Source organism: Prorops nasuta, unplaced genomic scaffold (assembly GCF_024137725.1).
Source record: "Prorops nasuta isolate Cenicafe-Biocafe unplaced genomic scaffold, Cenicafe_Pnas_1.2 PNAS00001, whole genome shotgun sequence".
Taxonomy (NCBI): Eukaryota; Metazoa; Arthropoda; class Insecta; order Hymenoptera; family Bethylidae; genus Prorops; species Prorops nasuta.
This window is the reverse complement of record NW_027116798.1, coordinates 14,682,771-14,710,461: the sequence shown is the minus strand read 5'-3', so window position 1 is coordinate 14,710,461 and position 27,691 is coordinate 14,682,771. Positions and strand designations below refer to the sequence as shown.

The window sequence follows — 27,691 nt, the reverse complement described above, 5'->3', positions numbered from 1 at the left end:
ACACGGACACACTCATCGGTGAGCCGGTGTGGTGTACGTCCGCCTTGCGCGACGTCCCAGGCCCGACTCACTTTCTTATTTCCCCCTCCTCAGGGGACTAGAGAATTCGCCTTTCGCAGGAGTCCCTGTGCCCACTTCTCCTCGTCTCAAGCCACCAAGTTACTTGGCACAGTCCTGCCTTGCTCGCTTGGTCGGCTTGGACTTTTAAGTGGAGCGCCGGTCTTTTCATCCGGTCTTCTGACGGTCCACAGGGATGTTCCTAGACGGTACTTCCTGTTCACTCGGAAACCTATGCACGAAGTCGGTAATGTAGGGTTTGAAATAACCACTACTAGTCGTTAGCTTCTCTTTAATTTCTTTATTAAATCCGGTATCTTGATACGTAACGAGAGAACCTCGTTACACCACAAATGGCTCATACTCAACATACAGCTGCTGGATACAAATTATTTCTACTCTTTTTTCCATTCGGATGCTTGTTGTTGCATTATTTAAGAATATATTGCCTGGCAATCATTTTATAAGAATATAATAACAATACAAGAGGCTATGAACTGAAAATGTGATAATATTTAAATTTCCACTACCTGCAGGTCACAAATTAAATTGAAATAAGTATCTCAATATTATTGTATTAGAGTTTATTGATAAGCACTATGTATCACTATATACCAAACAGAATTCTCCAACATAATCCGAAATTAATACAAAAAAATATATCTGTGAAAACATGAATATGTATTTATATATTTTAATATTTTTGTCTTACAATTCTATAGATCTTACGCAGTGTAAAATACCAGGCCTCTTTTTAGTCGAAATCTATATTTATCATCCTCCGTAGCATTGTCTAATTGAATGATTTTCTAATATCCATAAATGGCTCATACTTTACATAATCACCCCGTTACCAAAATTGGCTCAAACGATGTAAAAATGACTGGATTTCTGGTCATAATGACGTCATCTCGACCAATCTTGCTACTGGGGCAGCTCCTGGATACAATTTGATAACTTCTATTTTATTTTCCCATTCCGATACTTGTTGTTGCATTTTTGAAGAATATATTACCTGCCATGCAATCATTTTATAAGAATATAATAACAATAGTTTAAAATATTAATGATATATGACTGCATATAAGTATATAAAAGTACTTATATATAGATTCAATTTTTAAACATACGTACAAACCAAGTTAAGGCCAATTTAAATAATGAAAGAAGATTTATTTTGTTAATACAACCTTCTAACCTCATTGAAATTAGTCACAAACAATTACTGTATGTCAAATTATTCTTTCTGTCTACCTTTATATATTTATCATTCTCATTGATCTTCGATTATTCCAACTATTTCTTGCATATTTCCAAAACAATCTGCTATTTAGGAAACAATAATAATATTCACTAACATATATAACAGAAAGACTAAGACTGAATTAAATCTAAATATTAATTGTTAAATGTTATTTACTTTCTAATTTGTCCATCGTAATCCATTATATCTGATTTAAATAACCTGAGTAAGCTTGAAGTATATGCTGGTATACAACTGCGTATATAAATATATAAAAATATCTAGATTCAATTTTTAAACATTCGTACAAACTAAGTTATGGCAAATTTAAATGATGAAAGAAGATATATTTATTAATACAACCTTCTAACCTCATTAAAATTATAAGTCACAAAAGATCAATGTATGTTTAATTCTTGTTTCTGCATACCTTTATATATGTAATCTGTTCGATCTGCCATTCGTTCATCTGCTTTCTGCATTTTGCTAACACAATCTGTAATTTTGAAAACACATACTATAATAATAATATTGATAAACACATTTAATATTGAAACTAAATAAATAAAAATCAGATATTGAAAAGTGTTATTTAACTTCTAATTTGTTCTTCAAGATGCATTGAAACTAACCTAAATAATCTGCGTATTAAGGGTTATAGACTATACCACAACTATTTTCCTTGTTTTGGCATCATTTTGTTACCAATTACTTTATTAATTGGAATGTGATGAGCGTTTATAAACGCATGGTTTTCTATTAGTCACTCTATTTCCTGTAACCTATAAAACAAAGAAATCACAAAGTACCATTGCTCAAATATTTAAATATTTGTTCTAACAAACTATACTTATCTAATTGTTTTCTGGATCACTGCCATATAATTGATGCATCCAAATTTTAACAAGAATTCACGTGGAAAACTCACGTGCGAATCATACTAACAAAACGAACACTTCGATGGATACTACATATACGTCGCGCCTGCGTTGCGGCCATATTGGAATCTGTTTCACACCTATAGCACGAACACATTCGGATATCGGAAGAATGGTGGAGAAGGACAGAAGATGTCGTTGATAGGCTTCTGTTGTGAAAGAGTGAGACTTCCGAGCGAGACAACAATTTTCGGTCGGAAGAAGATGAAAAGCTGAAACTAAAATAGCTGATCGTAATTGCTCAATCTTGATATCTCAGCAGTGAGTGTACCGATTTAGACGTTTGTAGTCTCATTCGAAAGCTTATAATCGATTTATGTAATGAAAGTTTCATTAAAATTTTCATTAAATGAACCGATCGGAAAATATATCCATCGGAAGAATCGAGTGGTATAGTTTGGTTCAATCTTCGCGTAAAAGTAAGTAGTGTCGCGCGGCTCCTATTTTTTAATTACTTACCGCGTAACACTACCGTGTTACTTGATTTTTTACAATAGCTTTTATGATAAAATACCTGTGTTTTGACTACCTTAGAGCAGTTCATATGCTACGCTACCGCAAAGATAAAACGCCTTGAAAATTAATCTACGAATAACGCCGTATTATTCTTTAGACTTTTTAATTATGTAAGTGGATGCTGTCGAGGATCCTTTTAAAAATAGTCAGAAAATAAATTTCGTTAACACCAGGATCAGGAATGTAGGACATTAGGAGGTAATAGTAATAATCGACGTAGTTGAATGTGTGTGTGTGTGTAGATGCGTGTACGACAATACGGATCGATGGAGAAGTACAAATTTCTTTTGTCTTTTGAAGGGGAACTGTCAACGAAAGTGAAAGTAAATTAATTTTTCCGTTGAATGAATGCCCTGATTTATCGGTTTAAAATTGATTTACCTCAGCAATAATGCTTTTCCGGACCTTATAGCATAGGACTTTTCGACTTAGATTAGTTACAAGAATATGTGGTTAAAATTAAAAGCACCATTGCTGTTACACCCTGTAGAAAGGGAAATATCAACGAAAGTGAGAGTAATCTTTCCGTTGAATCGAAGCCCTGATTTAACGGGTTAAAATTGATTTACTTCTGCAATGGTGTTTTTACGCTATTAATGGTAGATGACATTTCGACATAATTTATGCTTAAAAATATGTGGTTAGAATTAAAGGCATCATTGATAATTTACGCTGTATAAAAATAATTCTCATATTAGGAAGTAATTTTTCTCATCATTATCGTATATTTCCTTCTAATTCTCGTTGCTTTTGTTTATTATACAGAAATGATGCTTAAAATTTTGCCCGATTATTTCACACACAAAAAACAAACATCGTCTGCAATAATTGTCGGCTAGTGCATAAATCGTCTAGTTTAATGTGATCCCTCAAGACCTCTGTAGCCAACATTACGGAACGAAAAACGAGGGAGAATTGTCCAGCGTTATTTTTCGGCTACTTATAATGTTTTTGGGCTTGTTAGAATTGTTAGGACTCGCACCTTATCATAAAAAAGGCGTATTTTCCAAAAAACGAAAAATATCTAATTGTTTAAAAATTCGCATTAATAATATTTAAACGCAAAACAAATCGAAAAATCGGGCTTCTTTAACGGGATCCCTCACGCGTGCATTACCGAGAGTATAAGTCAATAAACAATTTGTGACATGATTTTCAGCTTCTGTGGGGAAGTTACATTTTTAACTAGTTTCAGCGCAAAGGCACACAAATTATACTTATAAAGAGCGCCAGGTTCATGAACCTTGTACATGAACCAGTCTGAGGCTTGCCGGCTTGAGACTTTTTAAGGAGGTGGCATACTGCGAAATTAAAGTGATTTCTCAAGAAAAGAATTACACATTTAAAGAAAATCAAAATAAAATAATATATTTTACAATAGCTCTGTCCTCCACTTTATAAGCATAAACTCAAGATAATTATATAAATATACATGGAATTCCTCCCCAAATCTAATGTTATCTTATAAAGGCAAGAGCCATGATTTAATAACTATTCACAAGAAAATACATATATATGAGCAATTCCACCAATTCGGGAACTGGTTAAACCGACGTACATCCCAGATTTTTTTTATATTCTCAGATCTTGTACTCTTTATCGAAAAATGATTCTCTAATTTTTTTCAGAATTTTTTATCCATTATTTACGACATGGTTATATTGGAAGGTTTTTAATTTTAAGTACGTCCTATCTTTTAATTTATTTTCTATACTTTTTCAAATAACTTAATAAATTTTTTTCACGCATGATTTCCATGTAAAAAAATCTCACCTTTCCTGTGGAATAATTGTTTTTCTAGTAACATCACTTTATACCAAAGAAATTAGTGTTTAAATTATTAAAATCAATTTTTCAGGAAATACGTTTTTTTTTAGTATTTTTTTCGTAAAGTTGAGAACATTTCACATGGAACCTTAACTTTCAAAATGGGATTCCTATGAAAACTGGTCGAATCGATAATAATAAAATAAAAAAAAGAAATAATAAATAGTTTACCGCAAGAATTATGGACTATCTTCATTCTTAGGGACGTTTTTTCCAAGTATGACACTAGAGTCTGTAAAGGTGCGATCTCACGACCTGAAAACTGTCGCGCCGGGCTTGTGATACGTAGTGAGTGGAACACGATGCGACTGTCAGTCTCGTCGTGTTCCACTCACTACGTATCACAAGCCCGGCGCGACAGTTTTCAGGCCGTGAGATCGCACCTTAATATTTATTCGAAATGACTTAGTTTTATTACTGTAAGTGCCGGTGTCTTTGCATATAAATCGGGATTACGTAGGAGTACCAGATTAATTTTTTTAATTGTAGTAATACCTCCCCCAATTGGTTTTTTCTACTCTGTATATCATTTTTTATTTCTAAATCAACTTCAAACCTACAATTTTTAAACTTTAAACTTTCAAAACAAGAGTATATTTAGGGTTGGGGAACAAAAAAGTTAGATTGGTTATTAAATTTTATTGCACTGAGGATGGTGGATTTATAACAAGTTTACTTTTTCGTTGAACAATTTATTTTTCTTCACAATGCTTTTCTTACAAAGATCCGCTTGAAACTGAACGTTACTTACAAATTTTTAATTAATTCGATTCGTACTCTAAACTTGTTTACATTTTTTTGTTACAAGTATAGAATCATAACAGTGTTGTCGTCTACCGTCTAAGGCTGGGGCCACACTATGCGTTTTAAACGGACCGGTAAAAACGGATGTAATGCGAAAGCGCATAGTTTTAAATGAAAAGGGCCACACTGATCCGGTCGTGCCGCACTCGCCGCAAGCTGCTTAACAGGGGCAATGTTACTTATGAATGATTTCCGGTGAAAACGCAATCGTTTTTACCGGTCCGGTTAAAACGCATAGTGTGGCCCCAGCCTAAGACACCTACGTGCTTAGGCTTTGTGGTGCCCTGCGCTTTCAACCTATATGGCCAAAATTGTTCAATACAATTGTGCTCGAGATTATTATTCAAGTCATTACCTGTCTTTTCGAGAAACCACTACTTTCTCACACTAAATACAGTGCAGTCTCAGGAAGAATCCCTAGCTGTAGGATAACAATGTTCGGCTCACAACCACCATTGATTCGCTTCGGCACACCACAAACCTAACACTAACTTTTCAACCTCCCATAACCAAATGCAACACAAAAATATTTTTCATTTCCCGTGATTTATAAACATTTGCAAGTCGCCCCTTGGCAATATAAACCTAAATTTTACCAAAACTAAAATAATTTTAACCTAATTTTCGATTTTAACGAACAATCTCTCCCCCCGTACAAACGTTCCCCGTTTGTACTATTCCTCTCTCAAAAGTAGGATTAGCTTGTGAGTCGGGCGTACCCATGCCCCATATGCTGTCTTCATCTTTGGAGAACGTATTTCCCCGTCCACACCTGGGAACACTTCTGTAACCACTCCTTTCCGCCATTGGTTACGAGGACATTGGAAATCAACGATTAGAACTATATCATTTGCTTTTATAGGAGGCGTTCGGTGCTTCCATTTATTTCTGACTGTTAGGGTTGGTAGATACTCGCGTATCCATCGCGTCCAGACACGGTCCGCAAATGTTTGCGCAATTCTCCATTGACGTCTTGTGCATGATCCTGGAGTCTTGAACGTTGTTCCCGACATTTCTCCAGACGATGACCCGATCAGAAAGTGATTGGGAGTTAATGCCTCCTCTTCGTCGTTATCCAATGACACTTGCGTTAATGATCGCGAATTCAGAGAATATTCAATCTCGAGCAACGCTGTATGTAGGACTTCTTCACTGGGCGCTTGATCATTTAGAATCACGTTAAGCGATATCTTGACCGATCTAATCAACCTTTCCCAGGCTCCCCCCATATGAGGCGCATCGGGCTGGTTGAATTTCCACGTAATCCCATTTTTTAACGCGTATTGCTATTGCCTCGTATTATCAATCTTTTGTGTCATTTCTAACAGTTCAGTGCAGGCTCCCCGAAAATTCGTACCATTATCACTATATATGAACGATGGTCGACCGCGCCGGGCTGCTAGTCGTTGAATCGCCATAATTGCCGAATCCGCACTTAGAGTCGCCGATAACTCTAAATGTATAACTCGAGGAGTGAGACATGTGAAAAGAACCCCTCCCCCCCATCTTTTCTCTCGTAGTCTTCCTATTTTTATTTGCATGGGTCCAAAATAATCTATGCCGCAGTGCGTAATCGGTCTGAGCCTGTAGGCTATTCTGCTATCTGGTAATGGGGCCATAATTGGTGCGAACGGTTTTGCTTTTCTTCATTTGCAGATTTAATATCTATATACTATTGAACGTAGTACTCGTCTAAGATTGAGAATATAAAACCGTTGTCGAATCTCATTGAGTATTGTACTCATACTCGAGTGTTGATATCGTTTATAATATTCCATTATCAAAGTTTTTGTTACTGCATGACTTCCATCGAGTATTATTGGTTCATTATTAATTATTATACCGTTACCTCTTATGACGCGACCACGTGCCCGTAACAAATAATTGTTGTCCAGAAATGGATTTATATTCAGTATCCTACTTTTCGGATGTATGGCCTTATCTTTTGATAACGCTTGAATTTCTCGCCCGAATGGCACATATTGAACTGACCGAAACCAAAACCGCTCATCCATCTCGGAAATTTCTTCACAAGGTGTTTTATTAATTCTTTGCATCCAACTTTTTATCGCGTTCCTTACTCGTTTTGCTACGACCAATAACCTTCGCCACCCTATCAATTTTCCCGTGATCGGTAGTTCCTGTTCTTGTACGGATGCCTGATAGGTATATGCTACGGCTCTCCCTTCCATTTGATTTATATTTCTCTCTTGATCTTTAGTTAATTCCGCATACACAGGCCACGACTGCTCATGTTTCTTGAGGAACGTAGGTCCCTCAAACCACAACTCATGATTATAGAATTTTCCATTACACCAACGCGTCGCTAGGTCAGCCGGATTCTCTTTCGATGGAACCCATCTCCAATCCGATATTGACGTTATCTCTAAAATGATGGTAGGTGTATTGGCCACGAACATATGTTTTGTACGAGGTTCTGTGCGTATCCAACTCAAAACCGTCCGCAAAACTGTCCAATATATACGTTTGCCTACGGGTAAATCTAATTCCATGGCTACACCGATGCCACCAATCGAGCTCCCATTACGGCCGCCTGTAATTCCAATCTAGGAATGGACATCAACTTTAACGGAGCTACCCGCGCCTTAGCTGCAATCAGTGCAACTTTTGTTTCCCAAGGGTTCACTTTCGACAGAGCATATATAACTGCGGCATAAACATATAAACTAGCTTCACAAAATATGTGAATCTCTATAGGAGTTATTAACCGATTGATCCCAGTTAGACAGCGATGGACTGTTATTGATTTCATTTCCTTAAGGTTAGCTACCCAGAGTTTCCATTTTATAATTTCTTCTTCACGAAAGACTTTATCCCAACCGACCTCGCTCCGCCAAATCTCTTGTAATAGTATCTTAGCTTGTATCGTAAAGGGTGCTAATAAACCAAGTGGGTCGAAAACGGACATTATTACCCGCAAGAATTTTATTTTTGTGGTAAAATTTTCTTCCGACTCTGCTTTCTCAATTATTTCGTTAGTTCCTATATTGAAACGCAAGGTATCTTCAGTGGTCCCAGTGCATTCCCATAACTCTTTCTATTTGAGGTTGACAAACATTAGTCTCTCTCATTCTTATTAAATTAGGTTTTACGTTTTCTATTGCTCGTAAGTTATTACTAGCCCAACCTGCATTTCAAATTTTGCCTTTCTGTTTATCTGAACTGCCTTATCTAATAGTCTTTTTGCATCCTCCACAGTTGACCTACTACCCAAAAATTCGTCCATGTAACTATTTCGAACAATACACTTTGCCGCATCCGGCCACTGCTTGTTAAATGATTCTGCGTTACATTTCTGAACATACAAAGCGCTACACGGCGATGATGTGGCACCAAATATTAACGTACTCATTTGAAATATATCCGGTGCCCTGCTCCTATCTCGCCCTCTGAAGAGAAACCTTTGTGCGAAACGATCTTCCGATCTAATTTTGATCCTCATAAACATGTCTCGGATGTCGCTTTAAAACGCAATCGCATGTTGCCTAAATCGTAATAGAACCGCTAGAAGTTATTGTAATAAGTCTGGGCCAGTTTCAAGTTGGTCGTTTAGACTAACTCCTTGCGTTTTGGCTGCCGCGTCAAATACTAATCTCACCTTATTTGGTTTATTCCGATTGGACATACCAAAATGCGGTAAATACCACACACGAGCTCCCGGTTTTACACTATTTACTTTCTCCGCATACCGCTTTTCAAACAAACGGTTCATTTCTGGATAATAGGCCTTTGCGAAATCATTGTCTGTATCCAACCTTCTTTCTAACGTTTGTAAGCATTTTAAGGCCATGTCTCTACCGTCGACATTCGGGACCGAACCCTTTTTCCACAACAGACCCGTTTCCCATGTGTTTTTCTCATATCGCGTAGTATCCTGCAATATTTTATACAGCTCTCGTTCTCGTGATTGTGTCCGGCCCCCTTTTCGCGAATTTCCCAATCATCCATAGCGAAATATTCTTTAATTAGGTTTCCTAAATCCTCACAACAACTTCTCATTGACGGTAGATCTTTTCGATCTGTAGCTACAACTCCGCAAACGTGTTTTGATTTATGAGTCCCTTCCGATCGTCAATTTCCATACACTAACAAACCTAACTCCGTACGAGACAACATTATGTTACTATCTTTTATTGAACGAGATTCCAACGTCAATAATAAATTTACGTTATCTTGACTTAAGAAAATACTCGGGGTCACATTTTTATAAGATTGCAAATTAATTCCCTCATCCCTTTTTATCTGTGCGACTAGAAGTTCAGCCAAAGATTGTGTAGGAAGATTTAAATTTCCCATTTTCACCGCCTTGAAGACGTTAATTTTTCCTGATTCCCCCAGTACTTTGCAGATTACTCTTTCTGGTTGTTTAATCTTTCGCGCTTCGCCTAAAATTCCTTGTAATTTAATTCGCATCGGGAAACCCTTTAGATGTAGTCTTCACGCCATTTGTTGAAACATTAATGAAATCGTGGAACCATCATCCAAAAAGGCATAAGTAGCTATACTGATTGATCCGTTCTTTAAAGTCACCGGTATGATTTTCAATAAGCTTCTTTCTTCTAGTCAGGACTCCGTTTCCTCAACCGTAGATGCTATGCATTCTTTCGAATGATTTGCCCGGTTTAACCCCTTTGAAAACTGACCGGGATTATTTTTCCGAATTGTATGCAACAAAACATGATGTTTGCCTTCGCATTCTGTACATTTCCCTTTATCACAGTTCTCTCGTGTATGCCCCCCTTCTAAACATTGGTAGCATAAACCTAATTTTCGAGCTAATCGCTATCTCCATTCTACTCGTTCTTTTGCGAAATGTATACATTTTTCCACTGTGTGATTGTTCCTATGACAAACGCCGCATTCTTTTCGATTTAACGACTTATCAGGTTCCTTCTCCTGACTAGTAACCGCGGTTAATACACTATACCGATTCAACACTTGTTTATTGATTACTTTCGTTCCTCTTTTTTCACGCGAACCCTCTGATTCACATTCCAGATCAAAAAGTCCCCGTATTTCTATCCGTTGTGCTTCGAGACTCAAGTAATCCGCTAGTTTCTCTAAATCGGTTTTTTGCCCTTCAATATGTTCAAACGCGTACTTATTATAGCCTTATTTTAGTACAAGAGGTATTTTTCTCCCAATGTTTCTGATAATGTTCTCGTCGTGCAAGTAACTCGGTATCTTTAAAGTCTTTAACGATGTTACAGCACTTTTTAGTTTAGCAGCGAATTGTTTCAGTGTTATTTTACCTGAATCAATTTCCGGTAAAGACTTTAGGTCAGCTAAGATACGCCTAGCAATCAACCTATTGTTGCCAAATTGGGCTCCCAGTGGCTCAATGATACTTTCTGCATCTTGGGACGTAGCTAATAAAGTACTAACGGCGCTTCTGGCCTCGCCAGTTAACGCATCAAATAATCTAGCTACATTTTCACGTTCACTATACCCTCCCAAAATTGTAGTTAATCTTTAAGTTTCCTCAAAATGCCTCCATTCTAATGGATCTCCCGAAAAAGATGGTAGTTTTCTCGCCACCGTCAGACGACTTGCCAATTCCGCACTTTCATTAAACGCCGTCCCTTCCCTACAAGCGCGGAGCGTGCCTTCCATTACTTTGCATAATCGCGTGAAAGAGTCGCCTGCTGATGTCGATAATACTGCTGTTTCGTTTCTTACTGGCGTACTAGTTCTCGGAGCTCCAAGCCTCATGTCTTCCTCTATGGTCCTGGGTGTGTTGGGTTGAGTATTCTGGGACTAACAGTGACGATCGGAGATAACCTCGTCGTTATATCTTCCAGGGCATCCTCTATCCTGGGTGATCCTGTATGTGTAGGTGGCTCCACGACTTAGTTCCTCAGCTGTTCCCCTGAATTTCCTGCCTCGGGATCTCGTTTAACCTGGACTTCATTGGGGGTAACACTAGGGGTCTCCTTCCTCGCTGTTCCTAATGCTAATGGCGCTCGACGTTTCTTGGATGGAGGCTGCCCCTCTACGTTACTTTCCGCAGTTTTCTTTCTTGGCATTTTTCTTCCTTTTGTTTTAACCGGTTAGTAGGTTCCCGGGTATCGGCACCAGATTAAATTTTATTGCACTGAGGATGGTCGATTTATAACAAGTTTAATTTTTCGTTGAACAATTTATTTTTCTTCACAATGCTTTTCTTACAAAGATCCGCTTGAAAATGAACGTTTCTTACAAATTTTTCATTAAGGAGGTTGATTCCATACGTCTAAAGTCAAAACAGATTTATCGTAGACTCTCTACTGACTAAAGTAGTAAGAGGTTAGATTTGGCAACGTTGCTTCTGTCATAGACAACAGGTGATCGCCAGTTTTACAAAATAATATTATTTTCAAGTTTTCTGGCTTTCAGTTATTTATAGATATAGGTATTTATGTTGCAATATAGTTTTAATTATAAAATATTCCAAAGGCATCCAAAAATGTTTAAAAACAAGGCATTATAAATGCATTATGTTTCAAGATTAATAAAATGTTTATTAGATATTTAATAAATTATTGTTCAGGTTCTTATTTTGCTTTTATTGTTAAATAACCATCAACTCAAATTCCCTTTCATATATTCAGCATAGATGAATGCTTTTCAAAGAACGCGGGCTACGGCGATTGCGACGTTGCCACTATTTCATGTAATGGAGGTTGACGTTATCAAAAACATCAGTTTCCCGAAGAAAATTTTTTATTTATTGATGGTACAGTTACCAAATCGATATGTTTCAATCTTTCATGTAATCATTAGATATTTATTAACTTTTTTTAAGAGTTTCACACGTTTCTTTTCGTTAATCTTCGCGTATTTCAAGTATGAAGAGAGAAAAAATTTGCCTGCCCATAAGATTACATGTTAAATTGTAACAAATTATTTTATTTATTTCTAATTGTATAAGTATCCAAACAATCTAAAAATTAATATAGTGACTTTTCCAATACTACTAAGTTTATACAAATTTTTGTATCAACATCTGTTCTTTAATTCTAAATCGGACCAACCTCCTTAATTCGCTTCGTACTCTAAACTTGTTTACATTTTTTTGTTACAAGTATAGAATCATAACAGTCTTGTCGTCTACCGTCTAAGACACCTCCGTGCTTAGGCTTTGTGGTGCCCTGCGCTTTCAACCTATACGGCCACAATTGTTCAATACAATTGTGCTCGAGATTATTATTCAGGTCATTACCTGCCTTTTCGAGAAACAACTACATTCTCACACTAAATACAGTGCAGCCTCAGGAAGAATCCCTAGCTGTAGGATAACAATGATCGGCTCACAACCACCATTGATTCGCTTCGGCACACCACAAACCTAACACTAACTTTTCAACCTCCCATAACCAAATGCAACACAAAAATATTTTTCATTTCCCGTGATATATAAACATTTGCAAGTCGCCCCTTGGCAATATAAACCTAAATTTTACCAAAACTAAAACAATTTTAACCTAATTTTCGATTTTAACGAACATTGGAACTCCTACGTAATCTCGACTTTTACGCAAAGACACCGGCACTTACAGTAATAAAATTAAGTCATTTCGAATAAATATTGCAGGCTCTAGTGTCATACTTGGAAAAAACGTCCCTAAGAATCGAGATAGTTCATAATACTTGCGGTAAATTATTTGTTATTTCTTTTTTTTTATTTTATTATTATTGATTCGACGAGTTTTAATAGGAATCCCATTTTGAAAGTTACAGGTTCCACGTGAAATTTTCTGAACTTTACGAAAAAAATACTAAAAAAAAATAGCCATTTCCTGAAAAATTCATTTTTATAATTTAAATGCTAATTTCTTCGGTATAAAGTGATGTTACTAGAAAAACAATTATTCCATTGGAAAGGTGAGATTTTTTTACATGGAAATCTAATGTGAAAAAAATTTATTAAATTATTTGAAAAAGTATAGAAAATTAATTAAAAGATAGGACGTACTTAAAATTAAAAACTATCCAATATAACTACGTCGTAAATAATAAATAAAAAATTCTGAAAAAAATTAAAGAATCATTTGTCAATAAAGAGTACAAGATCTGAGAATATCAAAAAAATCTGGGATGTTCGTTGGTTTAACCAGTTCCCGAATTGGTGGAATTGCTCATATATATATATATATATATATATATATGAATATGTGTAAGAATGTCTTATGGATGTTTTATTTACATACATATGTATTTAAAATTATATTCATAACACATGTTTTATACATGTATAGTAATTGATACAAATTTGATTTTTAATACATAGTTACTGCATAAAATATTTGTGTCATCCATGCACATTAGGGTGGCCGTTAAAACAGGTATTTTTTATGTTGACCGAGACGTTCTCCAAATCTACTCCAAATAAATGAAAATATATCCCTAAATTTGTGCTCTAGCAAAAAATCCTATAGCGCCCTCCAAGTCACTTATTTCTCTTATTTAAATAACATATGATTTTGACGGGCTTTGGAAATTAATTTATAATTTTTCACATTTTTTACCTTAAACAGTTTCAAGCGTTGTGAAAGTATCAATTATAAGGCTACAATTTGTAGAAATATTGATGGATTTTTCATTTATACACATCAAGTATCGCACATGGCTAAATACAGGTATTAAGATCTATTTCAATTATATGCCAATTTTGATGCATGTGAATAAAATTTTTCAAAAATTCTACAATTAGTGTTTTTACTTGACAATTCTAAACAGTGTAATTTTTTTAAATATAAATATGAAAAATCAAAAATTAATTTCCAAAGTCTATCAAAATCAAATGTTATTTAAATGGGAAAAAGTAATTGGTTCGGGAAGCACTTTAGGATATTTTGTTAGAGTTGAAACTCTAGAAACAATGTTTCTTAATATATTTGGAATGGATCTAAAGGTTGTTTCGGTAAAATAAAAGTAAAATACCGTATATAACGAACACCCTAAAGTCCATCGATGTATACAATTATGTGTATTTAGCTATATTAAGATAGAAGGGATATTGTTTAATAATTATAATTATTTATATTTAATTACAGAAACATATACTTCATTAACCAATAATTTTTTTGTATGAATTTAACTCTAACAAAATGTTTTTCAAATTCAATATTGCTAATTAAATTTTGTTTTTACACAACTGTAATTTAATTCAGAAAATATAGTATGAAAATTAAACGCAATAATTAAAAGTAAATATAAATATACTATTAATCTTCGTTATTAATATTGTCCCTGTTATTATTGTCATGGTTAACTTTCTTGATTTGATTTACCTCATTAATATATCGTTCTTTGCTTCTAACAAGCCAAGCTTTAATATATGATATTGTTTCTGATAGGCTGCAGTTAGTCGAATTTTTATTTCATAGAACCACATTTATATTAAAAGTAACCTTCTGTTAAAAGAATGAATAAATATTATCAATGAAATGTAACTGATTTAATGAAATTATATAATTTACTTAGAATGACATCAGCAATTTTCAGTTTTAAATATCTTTTTTTTTGCACCTTTCCATGAATACAGCCTTCCAACTTCATTTGAGAGGATAGCATACATTAATCTTCTGATAACTTCTTTTAAGGTTGAACCACCAATTCTTCCAAGTTCTATAGTCTGTTACATATAGAATAATACATATTTAAGAATGCGATAAAAATTTTGAAACGTATTAAAGTATGTTAAGAAATATGGACATATTTACCAATCGTTTTTTATTATCTGATTCAGCCAACCAGTCTTCCAACTCATTCAACGAATCTTGTTTTACCGGGAAGAGATTCATAATTTCTGGAGGTTCATCGAAAAATTCGGTTTGCTTATCAAGATTTTTTGATGATGCTATTTGTAGTAAAATTGTCATCATTTCATCCACTTTTAAATGCAATGATAGAACTTCTTTCATTAATTGCTTCTGAATTAATTCTTTATTTAAAGAAATTGTTATATATTAGAATAGTACACACACTACATAATTATAAGACGCAGCATGAACATATATATTTTTACCACATTCTTTCAATTTGAGATTAATTTCATGATTGGCTGTATTTAAGATTGATTTTCCTGAATCTGAAAATTACAAGAATTATAATTAATATTTTAATTATAAGCTATAATAGATGTTTATAAAAAACTCACAGTTCTTATTTGTTTTCTACAGAACGGATTTCAGGTATTTCTATGATGCTCGAAGAAGTGGTTTCCGTTGGATTATGATTTAATGACAAATTTATCGATGCTTAGTGTACATAAAAATAAATGATTATACAGGATACTACTATACATATGTGAGAAACGGAGTGTTTACTGAGAAAAATGATCAAACCTTACCATTTGTTTCTAAATATTCGAAAGATTTTTTTTAGTAGGATAAACATTGTGATTACTTTCCGTGTCTGTAGAATCAAGACTGGATGTAGAAGGTGCAGAAGGAATAGTAACTTTTTGTCGCTTTGACGTCTTATATTTATAATTTTTACGTCGCTTTCTAAAGGGTTCCTCTGCGGATGTAAGTTGATTCGTCTTTCTCGCCTTTTCCGCCTTTTTTTGAACAATTTTATAATCATCTGAAATGTTGAATATAGTGATATATTTTAGATATATACAATCATTTCATTTATTATTTTGCACTAAATTTTATTTACCGTATTTTCCTAATATTTGGGAAGGATACAAAGGCCACGTGTCATCTGGCTTATGTTTTAACTTAATATATTCGCAAATTTTCTTTTTAGTAGTATTAGATGGTGGCTAATAACATTTTGACTAACTTTGATCAAACCAAGAAGATGGAACACTTTCAACCATATTTTCATCGACAAATTTAACGATTACCCAACTCATCTAGAGTATAATATAAATTATTCTACAAAACTAATTATAATTGAAACAAGAATATCAATACTTAAATATATATTACGCAAACTAATATATACAACGTTTAAAGTAAAATAACAATTATAAGCAATAATGAGTAATAGTAGTCAAATGAATTACTTAACAAGCAATGCTTTCTTTACAAATGCAGTAACGGCATTGAAATGTATCGATCATTATGAGGCAAAACAATTAGTTTCTTATCGATAGTAGAAGCATTAAAAAATTGTAATTCACTACTAGCTTGTTCAATATAACATATATCAAACAAGCTTAAAGAACATGGTCCTGAATAAAATTCATCTCGTTTTTTATATTCATATCCGATTAAGACCATACAATTATTATTTGTTGCTATATTCATCACTTCTATAATTCTTTTATCTTTTAATAATATAAATCTATCAGATATTTTATTTACCTTTATAAAAAAAAATTTATTTTTCATTTCTTGAAATTGAGGATTTCGACAATTATTGACTAGCGGACCTTTTTCATGAGCTATTAAGAATGTCAGAAATATGCTATCAGCATTTTTCTGTTGACATTTTGTAACATTATCTTTTTCTCCAATGCGTCGAATAATTTGCTGTAAAGGCTGATTACATTTACGTACCATATTTTTTAATACTTGAAAGTAATTTTCAAATTCAAACGCATTAATGCTGTCCAAGGTTTGCCGAACGCAATCACTTACATGTAAAAAATTGTGAATGTTATGAGATATGAAGGCAGGTCCATATATGATTATTGAATTTTTAATATAACATTCCATTAATTTATGGGCAAAGGCTATGTACCTCTCATGTTTTGAGTAATAGTCACTTATTAAAATTGAGCTTGCCAAATTTAAAGTTAAAAAATTATTATACTAAAAATTTGGAATTATTCCTTTCAAAACAACAGGACCTGTATACAACAATAGCAGTCTGAACTCTACAGCTTTGTAAAGTTTACATTCAACTATTGATCTTGTCTTTTGTGCAAATTCGGCAGGTATACAGGGTGATTCTCCAACGGCGGGACATAGGAGATTGGTGTTAGTTGATTATAGCACCCGGAATGATGAAATCCAAGAACCCTGATTGGTCAATATCGTATAGTGCCAACTTAAAATAGGCCATTACCAATAGTTTGATACAAAAAATGAGAACTATCCGCCATTTTGGTGTAAAAATGTTTACACACTTTTCGTAAATAGAAGCAGAAGGAAATGAACGAGCTGTCAAAAGTAGTGATGATTCGGATTAATTTGTGATAAATGTAACTTTGGCAAATAAAAGTGATGATTGTAATAAAAAGAAAAGATAGGGAAGAACTTGGTTTTCATGAAATTTTTTATTTAATGTATTAACCATGACTGACTCAATGAGTTCAGTCAAAGCCTTACATTACAGCGTTTACATCTTCTTTAATAATCAAGTGTATTTTTGTAACCACAAACTCAAAGTTCTTGTTATACCAGTGGACACAATGACTTATCAGATGTTATCCATTTCCATCAAAGAAAAATATATTTAAGTTCTCATTGAGTCAGTCATGGTTAATACATTAAATAACAAATTTTATGAAAACCAAGTTCTTCCCTATCTCCTTTTTTTATTAAAATCATCACTTTTATTTGCCAAAGTTACAACTTATCACAAATTAATCGGAATCACTACTTTTGACAGCTCATTCATTTCTTTCTGCTTCTATTTACGAAAAGTGTGTAAACACTTTTACACCAAAATGGCGGATGGGTCTCATTTTTTGTATCAAACTATTGTTAATGTCCTATTTTAAGTTGCCACTATACGATATTGACCAATCAGGGTTCTTGGATTTTATCATTCCGGGTGCTATAATCAATTAACACCAATCTCCTATGTCCCGCCGTTAGAGAATCACCCTGTATATTTCCTTAGTGCAGTAAGTTTTTCTGAAATAGCGTTAACTTTGCTCACTCGCAATTTATATGGCGGTTTACCAAAAATCCAGCCATACTTTCTATGGCAGAAACATCGTTTGGTTCCCGCTAATAATATACAGTGCATGTAATCAATGGGTATATTATCGATAATATTAAAGTTTGAAATATCTATCCAAGTCGTTTTTTTTATATGATGCTCGGCGTTTTCAAAATTTCTAAAAGAGTGATGAGTTCTATATATTAAATTTTCAGTTTCAGGAAAGCACATAACATTATTGATGAAAGTTCCTTCTTGTAAACATTTTGTACATGAGAAATAACCAGTGTGATCTTTTATAGATAAAATAAAAGATTTTGCTTGACTGTCGCAAATTAGCATTGTTATTTTAAAATCACATTGAATGGTATTGATCCAAAAACCTTCAGCAGTTTTCGTAATACATTCAGTAATAAAGTCCGATAAAAAATCGTTTGCACCTTGTTTGGTATCTCCTAAGTATAAAGCCACTGGAAAAACTTTGCCTTTCAATTGACTGTGCGATTTGACCGAACATAATATTGACCAAAATGATTTATTAGTACTTTTTGATAGAGGTAGGCCATCAATATTTACAGCCAAAAGAAATGTTTCCTTTGCTTGAATAATCATGTTAAATTCATTGCATAAATTATTAAGAGATTTCTCAAGTCCAAAATAATAATAGGTACCATAACCCATCTCTTTAATTGTGTATTTTGTCGGTGTTTTCAAAAGAGTTCGCGAATCTGTAGGTAAACAATTTTGAAACACCGATTCTTCCCGTAAAATTTTGAGTAACTTCCTTAAAGCCGATAAGGAAATATTCTCTTCTATGGCCCAAATACTTAATTTCGAATTAATAGTATTTTTTCCGGTTATGTTATCTCCTTTATATAAATCTATGTCATTAGTATCTGAACTACTATTGTCTACATTATTCGATACAACGTTGCTTACTTCAAAAGTAGTATGATCGTAAGCATTATGAAGGTCATTACTGTAATTCCGTAATGCGTACTGACTTTTGTTATTATGACTGATAATATTGACATTATTGTTTATCATTAGATTTTGATTTATATTAGAATCATTGCAATTCAAAGAATTATTAATTAATTGACAAGATCTTGTCGATTCTATGAAAGCTATATATTTAATATTACTTATTTTTTTCATGAATTGATTATTCAAACGTATATAACTCTTTTTCTTTATATGGTTAATAGTTGTCTCCATTTTTATTTTAATATTATAAATAAATAAAAAAACTCTTCACCTTCGTTAAAAGCCTGCGCAGCAGCACATAAATAAATCTGATGAAGTTATTCAAAAACTTTTTCGTTATAATGATTAGGTCGTACGTTATAAGTTGAATGGTTGCATTAACACTGCACAAGATGGCCGATGAAAACGAAATTGTGAAGCGCTGTCTAACGACAGACTTGAGTACTAATGCTCCACCCCTGTTAGTACTGAAGTCTGTCGATAGAGCGGCGCTTTACATTCCGGTTTTTATTTTAAACTATCACTCAACTAACGTAACATTGCCTATCGTGGTCGAAAGCTAACTTAGTTCAAGCTAAAAACGATATATATAATAATATAGCTTGATACACTTAACTCATTTTCAATTTTCGTGTTACCTTCGCTACCTTTTTTTTCTCACTTGTACTCTGACAGTTAATTGTGTGATATCCACTATTTTCAGTTTCTCACATATTCGCACATCATGCGTACTAAAAAATGTTAATTACAAAATAATGGAGTATTATGCAAATTAGGAATACTGATAATACTTAGGATATATTTGACTATATATCTATATAGCAAGTATTTTCTATGAACAATGTATATATATTTCTTAAAACATCAAATATTTAAAAAATATGCATCAAAAAGAAAGAAAATATATATATCCACACACATACACACATTAATATACGTCAATGTATTTTTATGGACATCCATATTAACTAAAAAAAAACATATACCTAGAATATATGTAACGGATATATTCTTCATGTCTTTTAATGAGTAATGAGAAATATGTACTTAAATTAAATATTTTGTGTATATTTGGATTTGAATATACACAAAATATGCATTTATTTATATATAATGAATATTTCTTATATATCTGACCATGTATATTTGTGAATGCACTTTCATTACAAATACATAATATATACAGTATATTTTTTCCATATGTTAGATCTAAAAAGTATATACATAGAATATTCTTTGCTATGTGGGGTATATTCTCGATTTAAAAAGCGTATATGTTATCAATTATGGATTTCATATATCCTCAATAATATCCATGAAATAAATGAGGAAATAGAAGATGACGATTTTTCTCCTATGCAGGGAAATTACTGTACCTATAAATCTGGTTCTCGAACTCTGAAAACCAGCGCACATGTGGCTGGTGTACTTTGGTTTTTAGGATTTACGAGACACGAAGAAAATATTAAGAGACACGGTAGTACCTCGACGGCAAGTATATTGGATTGCAGTCGAAACGCTACACTATATACAGCAAATTTTGGTCATTCAATTTTCAAATCAATATCATTCGTCGCATCATTAATTTAGAAATTTCATTTAAGTTTTAATGTTTTGTGCATTCAAAGACCTTTCAAATCAACCTTCAACCATGAAAATCGGTCTATGCATTCCAGAGATACAGGAGCCGTAACCCCGAATTTTGACAAAACACCAAAATTTTTTCAATTTTCTTCTGCCGAGTATGTCTCATCCTGAAGTTAGCTGCTTATCAATTATCGTTTACTATTGATGGTCGATTAATATCGATTACTGATTACTATCAATTATCGATTATTGTTTATCAATTAATATCAATATCTATTACTATTGATAAATAAATGAACTAACCAACATTCTGAAGTTGGTTACTTACCGATTATCGATTGCTATCGATTATCGGAGTTAGATTGCCAATTACTATTGATCGTCAATTGATGGGTGTGTACACATACACACATAGAAGTAACCAAGGAATAAGTAAACAAGTAAACAAATAATAAGTAACTAAGGAGCAATTAAACAAATAACAATTAACTATAGAGAAAGTAAACAAATAAGAGGTAACTATAGTGAATTTAAACAAATTATCGGTAACCACAATGAAAGCAAATAAATAATCGGTAACCATGGTGAATTTAAACAAATTATCGGTAACCACTTTGAAAACAAACAAACAATCGGTAACCATGGAGAAAATGAATGTACAATCGGTAATCATGGAGAAAGTGAACAAATGAATAGACAAATATAAATTCTGAAGTTGGCTATTTTTGAGTTAGCGATCAATTATCGATGAATAATCGAATATTTATTATCAATTATTGATCAATAATTGATTATTAATTTTATACCAATGGATATATTCGCACTTTTACACAAATGTAACTAACAAGTAAATAAATAAACAAATAATCATTCTATGTTTACGGCAATTTTCTGTGAAAATGATAAATTTTCTTTTATTTTTTTTTTAAGTATCTTCATTTCGAGCGAATTGAATTTGAAAACTGTTTTCTTGTCTTCATCTTTAAATTCTGAGTTCTTAGCATTGAATTGGCAAACGTTTTCTCAACCCTATGGGGGAAAAGAGGATTGTGTTATTTTACTATATTATTGAAGCACCTACAATTAATTATCATATTTAAAATATGTGTAGACAGTTATTAAGTTAAAATGGCTATTTTAGTTTAATTGATATTATTATTCATTGTAAATATTATTTTATTCAATTACTCTCGGTTACTACGTTTATAATTCAAATTAAAGTGAAAGTAGAAATTTTATTATAGTTAAAATTGTTACAGTCAAATAATGTGAAATCATTTATGTTTCGCTGTGTGATAAAAATCCTGTATACAACAAGTTTGTAATCTAATTTTTATATGTAAATATTAACTTTAAAGATTGTTAAATTTGAAGGTTAATTATATACAGTTTAAATATTTAGTTATTTAAAAATAGTTCAAACGAGTACTCGGACTTGAAATTCGTCTTATTTATTTTTATTACATGTATAGAGTTGCGGTTAATTGTTATATTTGTTTTTGAGAAATGTTCGATTGAAATTTTCTTTCTCCAAATATGTCTCGTACATTTTACCACGTCTTTCCGATGTATCATTTGTGAAAATACAAATATCTATCATTCTACAAACTTCTTCATTTCAATTTATTTGTTCCAATTAACCAAACTATCCTGCAATCTTCATGAATTATTAAAGCAAAATTATTTGAAATGGATGAGAAATGAAAAATTATGTGAACACTGTAATACTACGAATCAACTTAAAGAAATTCACATAACATTAAGTGGTAATTTGCTTATTATTAAATTGTTAATTTTCAAACAAATGGAAGACAAATTTTTAAAAGTACAGTAATTTAATATTAAAGGTATTTCGAGAACAAAATTACGTATCAATGATAATACTTACAAATTGAATAGTGTTATATATCATCATGGCGAAACTATTACGGAGGGTCAGTATACTTGTTTGTTCCGTAATAATGGTTTCTCTTGGACATTTGTTGATGATGAATTAATAAAAATTACTAATTGGCCACGTAACTCGAAATATATGCATTTATTATTTCTTGAAAAAATATGAATTTTTAACAAATTAATATAATTCATTTAATATTTATTTTCAAGATTTGCAGAAAAATATTAATGGCTGTATAAAGTTTATAATTTGTATAAACTATTTGAAAATATACAAGATGTAACGAAACTACCGCCTTTTCTCGTAACTGGAGGTTCGGGGTGTCAAACTGAGTGCACGTGTAAAATTTCATTCGAATCGTTCAAGAGGTTTAAAAGTTATTTACATTTAAAAATCACCCCTTTTCGGTCCTTTTCGAACGACTTTGATTGCACAATGGAAAGTGAAGAAGGAGAAAAAACAATTGATGAACACCCCAATAGAATGTAAAAATTATCGATCGCGCGCGATAATACTTTTGCTATTTATTCCATTAATCTGGCTATCAGATCAATTTTAAAAATAGCAAAATCCTTTTCATTACATTTCCAATTCAATTCAGTACAGTTATCATTGACTGAATTTATGGAAAGAGCGAGAAGACGCAATGAAAGGGAAAGTATCAGAAACTAAGATGTCGCGCGAACGCACTGATAATTTAATAGGAATCGCATGAGGGCATTCTCTTTCTACTGACGAAGCTAAAGAGAATGATTCAAAATTAATACATTGATGATAGAGAAAACTAAACTTACCCATTTAATGTTCTCCAAGTTCTTTTACATCGAAGTTTTCGAAAAAGCTTCAAACTGGCTCCTCGATGTTTTCCAGAAAGCACACTATCACTGATTTTGCATTTAAAAACTCGCGAATTTAAGCAAATTAGGTATTAACCTACGTTTCTTCAAAACACCGGTTAATTTGACACTTTTGAACTGTTTGAAGTATGCTGAAGGGAAAGAGAGAGAGAGAGAGAGAGAGACAGAGAGGAAGAATAATAAGTAATTCGTTTCGACTACTCTTAATCAGCCTACTTCAAACAGTTCAAAAGTGTCAAATTAACCAGTGTTTTGAAGAAACGTAGGTTAATACCTAATTTGTTTAAATTCACGAGTGCTTAAATACAAAAACAGTGATAGTGTGCTTTCTGGAAATCATCGAAGAGTCAGTTTGAAGCTTTTTCGAAAACTTCGATGTAAAAGAACTTGGAGAACATTAAATGGGTAAGTTTAGTTTTCTCTATCATCAATGTATTGATTTTGAATCATTCTCATTAGCTTCGATAGTAGAAAGAGAATGCCCTCATGCGTTTCCTATTAAATTATCAGTGCCTTCGCGCGACATCATAGTTTCTGATACTTTCCTTTTCATTGCGTCTTCTCACTTTTTCCATAAATTCCGTCAATTATAACTGTACTGAATTGAATTGGAAATGTAATGACAAGGATTTTGCTATTTTTAAAATTGATCTGATAGCCAGATTAATGGAATAAATAGCAAAAGTATTATCGCGCGCGATCGATAATTTTTACATTCTATTGGGGTGTTCATCAATTGTTTTTTCACTTTCTCCATTTTCTATTGTGCAGTCAAAGTCGTTCGAAAAGGACTGAAAAAGGGTGATTTTTAAAATGTAAATAAGTTTTAAACCCCTTGAACGATTCGAGCAAAATTGTACACGTGCACTCAGTTTGTCACCCCGAACCTCCAGTTACGAGAAAAGGCAGTCGTTTCGTTACACCCTGTATATTGAATCCTCATATTATATTACGATGATTGAAATTTTTGAATAAAGGGCTTAGGGGTTTTAAAAATAAACAAAAAAATGACATAATAATTTATTGAAAGTGCATATTTAGGTGGTCATATTATTCTTACAATAATAAATACGCGTTGTTCCCTGGAATACATAATTAAGTATAGACAGTTATCTGCTTGTTTACTTATTGCAATTATTAAAAAACTTTATGAGATCCCAAAAAAAACAGTCCGCCTGTAAAAAATAGATGGCAAATACAATGATCCTATTTGCAATATTTCAATTAAAAAACGTATTGAGATTAAATTAATGTTCAAGTATTTCACGTTAGAAAAATATTCAAAACACAAAAAAAGTACTTGCCGGGCCACTTGTACGCAATAGCATGAAACAGCCACATTATGAAATTGCGAGAAATGACGTTTATTTTGGTAGCATTAAACACAGAGAAAACAGTTGCGGAAGTGTTGAGCAATTCTTTTTAAACTGCTATTGTTATTGGATAAAATTGTAGGATCTAAGAATAATAACCAATAACATACATCGCTTTTCCAACTGTTGATTCTGTTTCATACTATCAATGTAAGGGTTGATATCTTCGCCGAGAAAGTCGGACTTAAGTAGGTGTACCACAACTAAAATTTGTAATAATAATAATAATAGCTCTCACAATGTTTTCTTTCTCCTCTACATATCTTTTTTTCATTTTTAATTAAATTCATATTAGTTTATATTTTTTAAATTTCATGCATTAAACTATCAAAACAAAAAATATTCGGAATTTGGTGAACAAAAAATTGAGATTGGTACAACTACTTAAGCCCGACCTTTCACCGGAAACAACGATCCTAAGGTAGTGACTTACGTTTAAAACTTACGCGCCCGGCAAGTACTTTTTTTGTGTTTTGAATATTTTTCTAACATGAAATACTTGCCCATTAATTGAATTTCACTACGTTTTTTAATTGGAATAATACTAATAGAATCAATGTATTTGCCGTCCATTTTTTACAGACGAAGACTGTTTTTTTTGGGGTAATATATTCTTCTAATATATATTACTTAGAACTATTGTAGATGCAGGTAATACACTACTTAAACTCTAGTTATACCCATACACACACGCTTACACATACACACGCGCAGCAGAGAGGGTTTGGAGTCCTTAAGGATGTTCTACCCCAAAGGTACTATTCACACCGGCGAATGGCTTAACGCGTATAGTGAAGTTGTGGATGCAACTTAAGCTTTTTTTAATAACGGCAACAGGGGAAGATGAACACATGTTTTTCGATCTTTATATTGTACTACTTATCCTATTATTTTTTCGCATCCACAATTAAAATATATAATTTAAAATGTAGATATACAAATTTAAGTACAATAATATTTTGAAAATATATATTCTCCCTCATTACTAGTAAATATATGTACCGCAGTTGCGCGCGCATATGCGACGCTGCCATATTTACTAACTTTCACGTTTATCGTGTAACAATAAAACTTTGATTTAAATTTTCTCAGCAACGGTACGTGTCTTATTTTTCTTTTTTTTATGTGCTGTTAACAAGTATAATCCGTAAAGCATTCATTTTGTAACAAAATCTAAAGAACCGTTTATCTAATATTAGTAAAAATGTTGTCTTTTTAGCAGAATCTCCTATATGTTCCATAGTAAAAGTGATAACATTGATATTGAATTTTTCTAGCTAGAAACGTGTCATCGATCTCAGATTTGACTATCGTGTCAATATTGTTACATTTAACCCATTTCAATTAAAATTTAAACAATCTTATGAAAATCATTTTAGGGTAGAACATCCTTAAATACTATGGGAATGACGAACCATCGCGTCGGGTCCTTATCTCTACTGACTCACACATACACACACCCATGTAAGGTTGCTGATCCTGTATCGGGCGCCTACTTAGGTGGTGGATAAGGGAACGTTCTTCTCAATTAAAGGGTACCTAAGAAATATATTTCTGGCGTAAACCAAAAACAGGTGCAGTGTTGTTAGTATGAAAATTCATTTAAATATAGAATTATACATTTATCGAATAAAAACATAATCTTGGTAAAACATTGATTGTCACATTTAGTGTAACTGGTAATGGTCAGTTTCCTGACTTTATGACCTTGATATCTCGAAAACTGTTCCATTTTTTAACTTTAAGCTTATGGAAACTTTTGATCAGAGCACTATGGAGTATAACATATTACGATTATAGCCATTTTGACCGGGAACCCAAACCCAGAAGATTTGAGTAGGGTCCTTTGCTTTTCTAAAAGATGAACATAGGAATTAAAATTTTAATTGTGTGGAAATTTATTTTCAGCTTTGTAAATAGATCGAATTTCTAGACTAATTAAAATATAAGAGGAAAGAGTTGGTTATATTGAAATGACCATCTCCACTAACCCCAAAATTTCAAATGACTATGTGTATATTAATAATAAATAATTATGTTTGCAGAATTCATGGAAGTAATGACTGGCTGAGTTGGAAATTATAAGGAATGATAATCTAAATCTACGCAGGGAAATTTTCACATAGGATGTTGGAGCGTTTTACGGAATAATTATTTAGTTTAATCTAGAATTAGATAAATTGTAGAACATCGTATGTAGAATAAAATGAGCTATTGATAAATATGTAATATCGTAAAAATAATTGAGTATTTGTCAAATAATTATATAAAGGTTTAAGGTGGTGGTTTTAGTATATGCGAAAAAAGAATAAAGAAAATAGATTCTCTATTTATTAGTGTGATTTTTAATGTACTATGTTGACATTAAAAATACCAAATATTATTAGCTATTATATAATATTATTTATTTCTAAACGTAAATTTCAAACACTTTAAGTACTCTTATCCGTAAACCCTCATTTGGCTTAAAATGGCGGCTGTTAAAAAATATAGTAGTCTCCATTCTAACAATTTATAAATAAACTGTTTTCGTTAAAAGTGAAAAGTTTTCAATAATTTATACAGTCATTAAATTTCACATGTCTTTCAAAATGTTTATTTATTTCTTGCACAAAAGGTTTAAACAGTAACTACGTTTAAGTTATAATTTAATTAAAAATACTATTGAATAGTAGCCTATCTTTCACAACTTCTTGCACCATTGGGCATATCGCATCTGCCTATCGTTCTCCATCGAACAAGGATCACTCGTGCCT

The 27,691-nt window shown here is 32.7% G+C and overlaps 1 protein-coding gene across 1 annotated transcript in view; it reads left to right on the top strand.

Moving 5' to 3' along the window:
• Positions 1 to 27,461, top strand: part of LOC136774375 (troponin C, isoallergen Bla g 6.0101-like) — a 284,717-nt gene extending 257,256 nt beyond the window's left edge. The window contains exon 5 of the mRNA XM_066729021.1: positions 26,981 to 27,461. Coding sequence (XP_066585118.1) covers positions 26,981 to 27,006 — 26 coding nt within the window. The 3' untranslated portion in view covers positions 27,007 to 27,461. The remainder of the gene's footprint in view (positions 1 to 26,980) is intronic.
• The last annotated feature ends 230 nt before the right edge of the window (positions 27,462 to 27,691 follow it).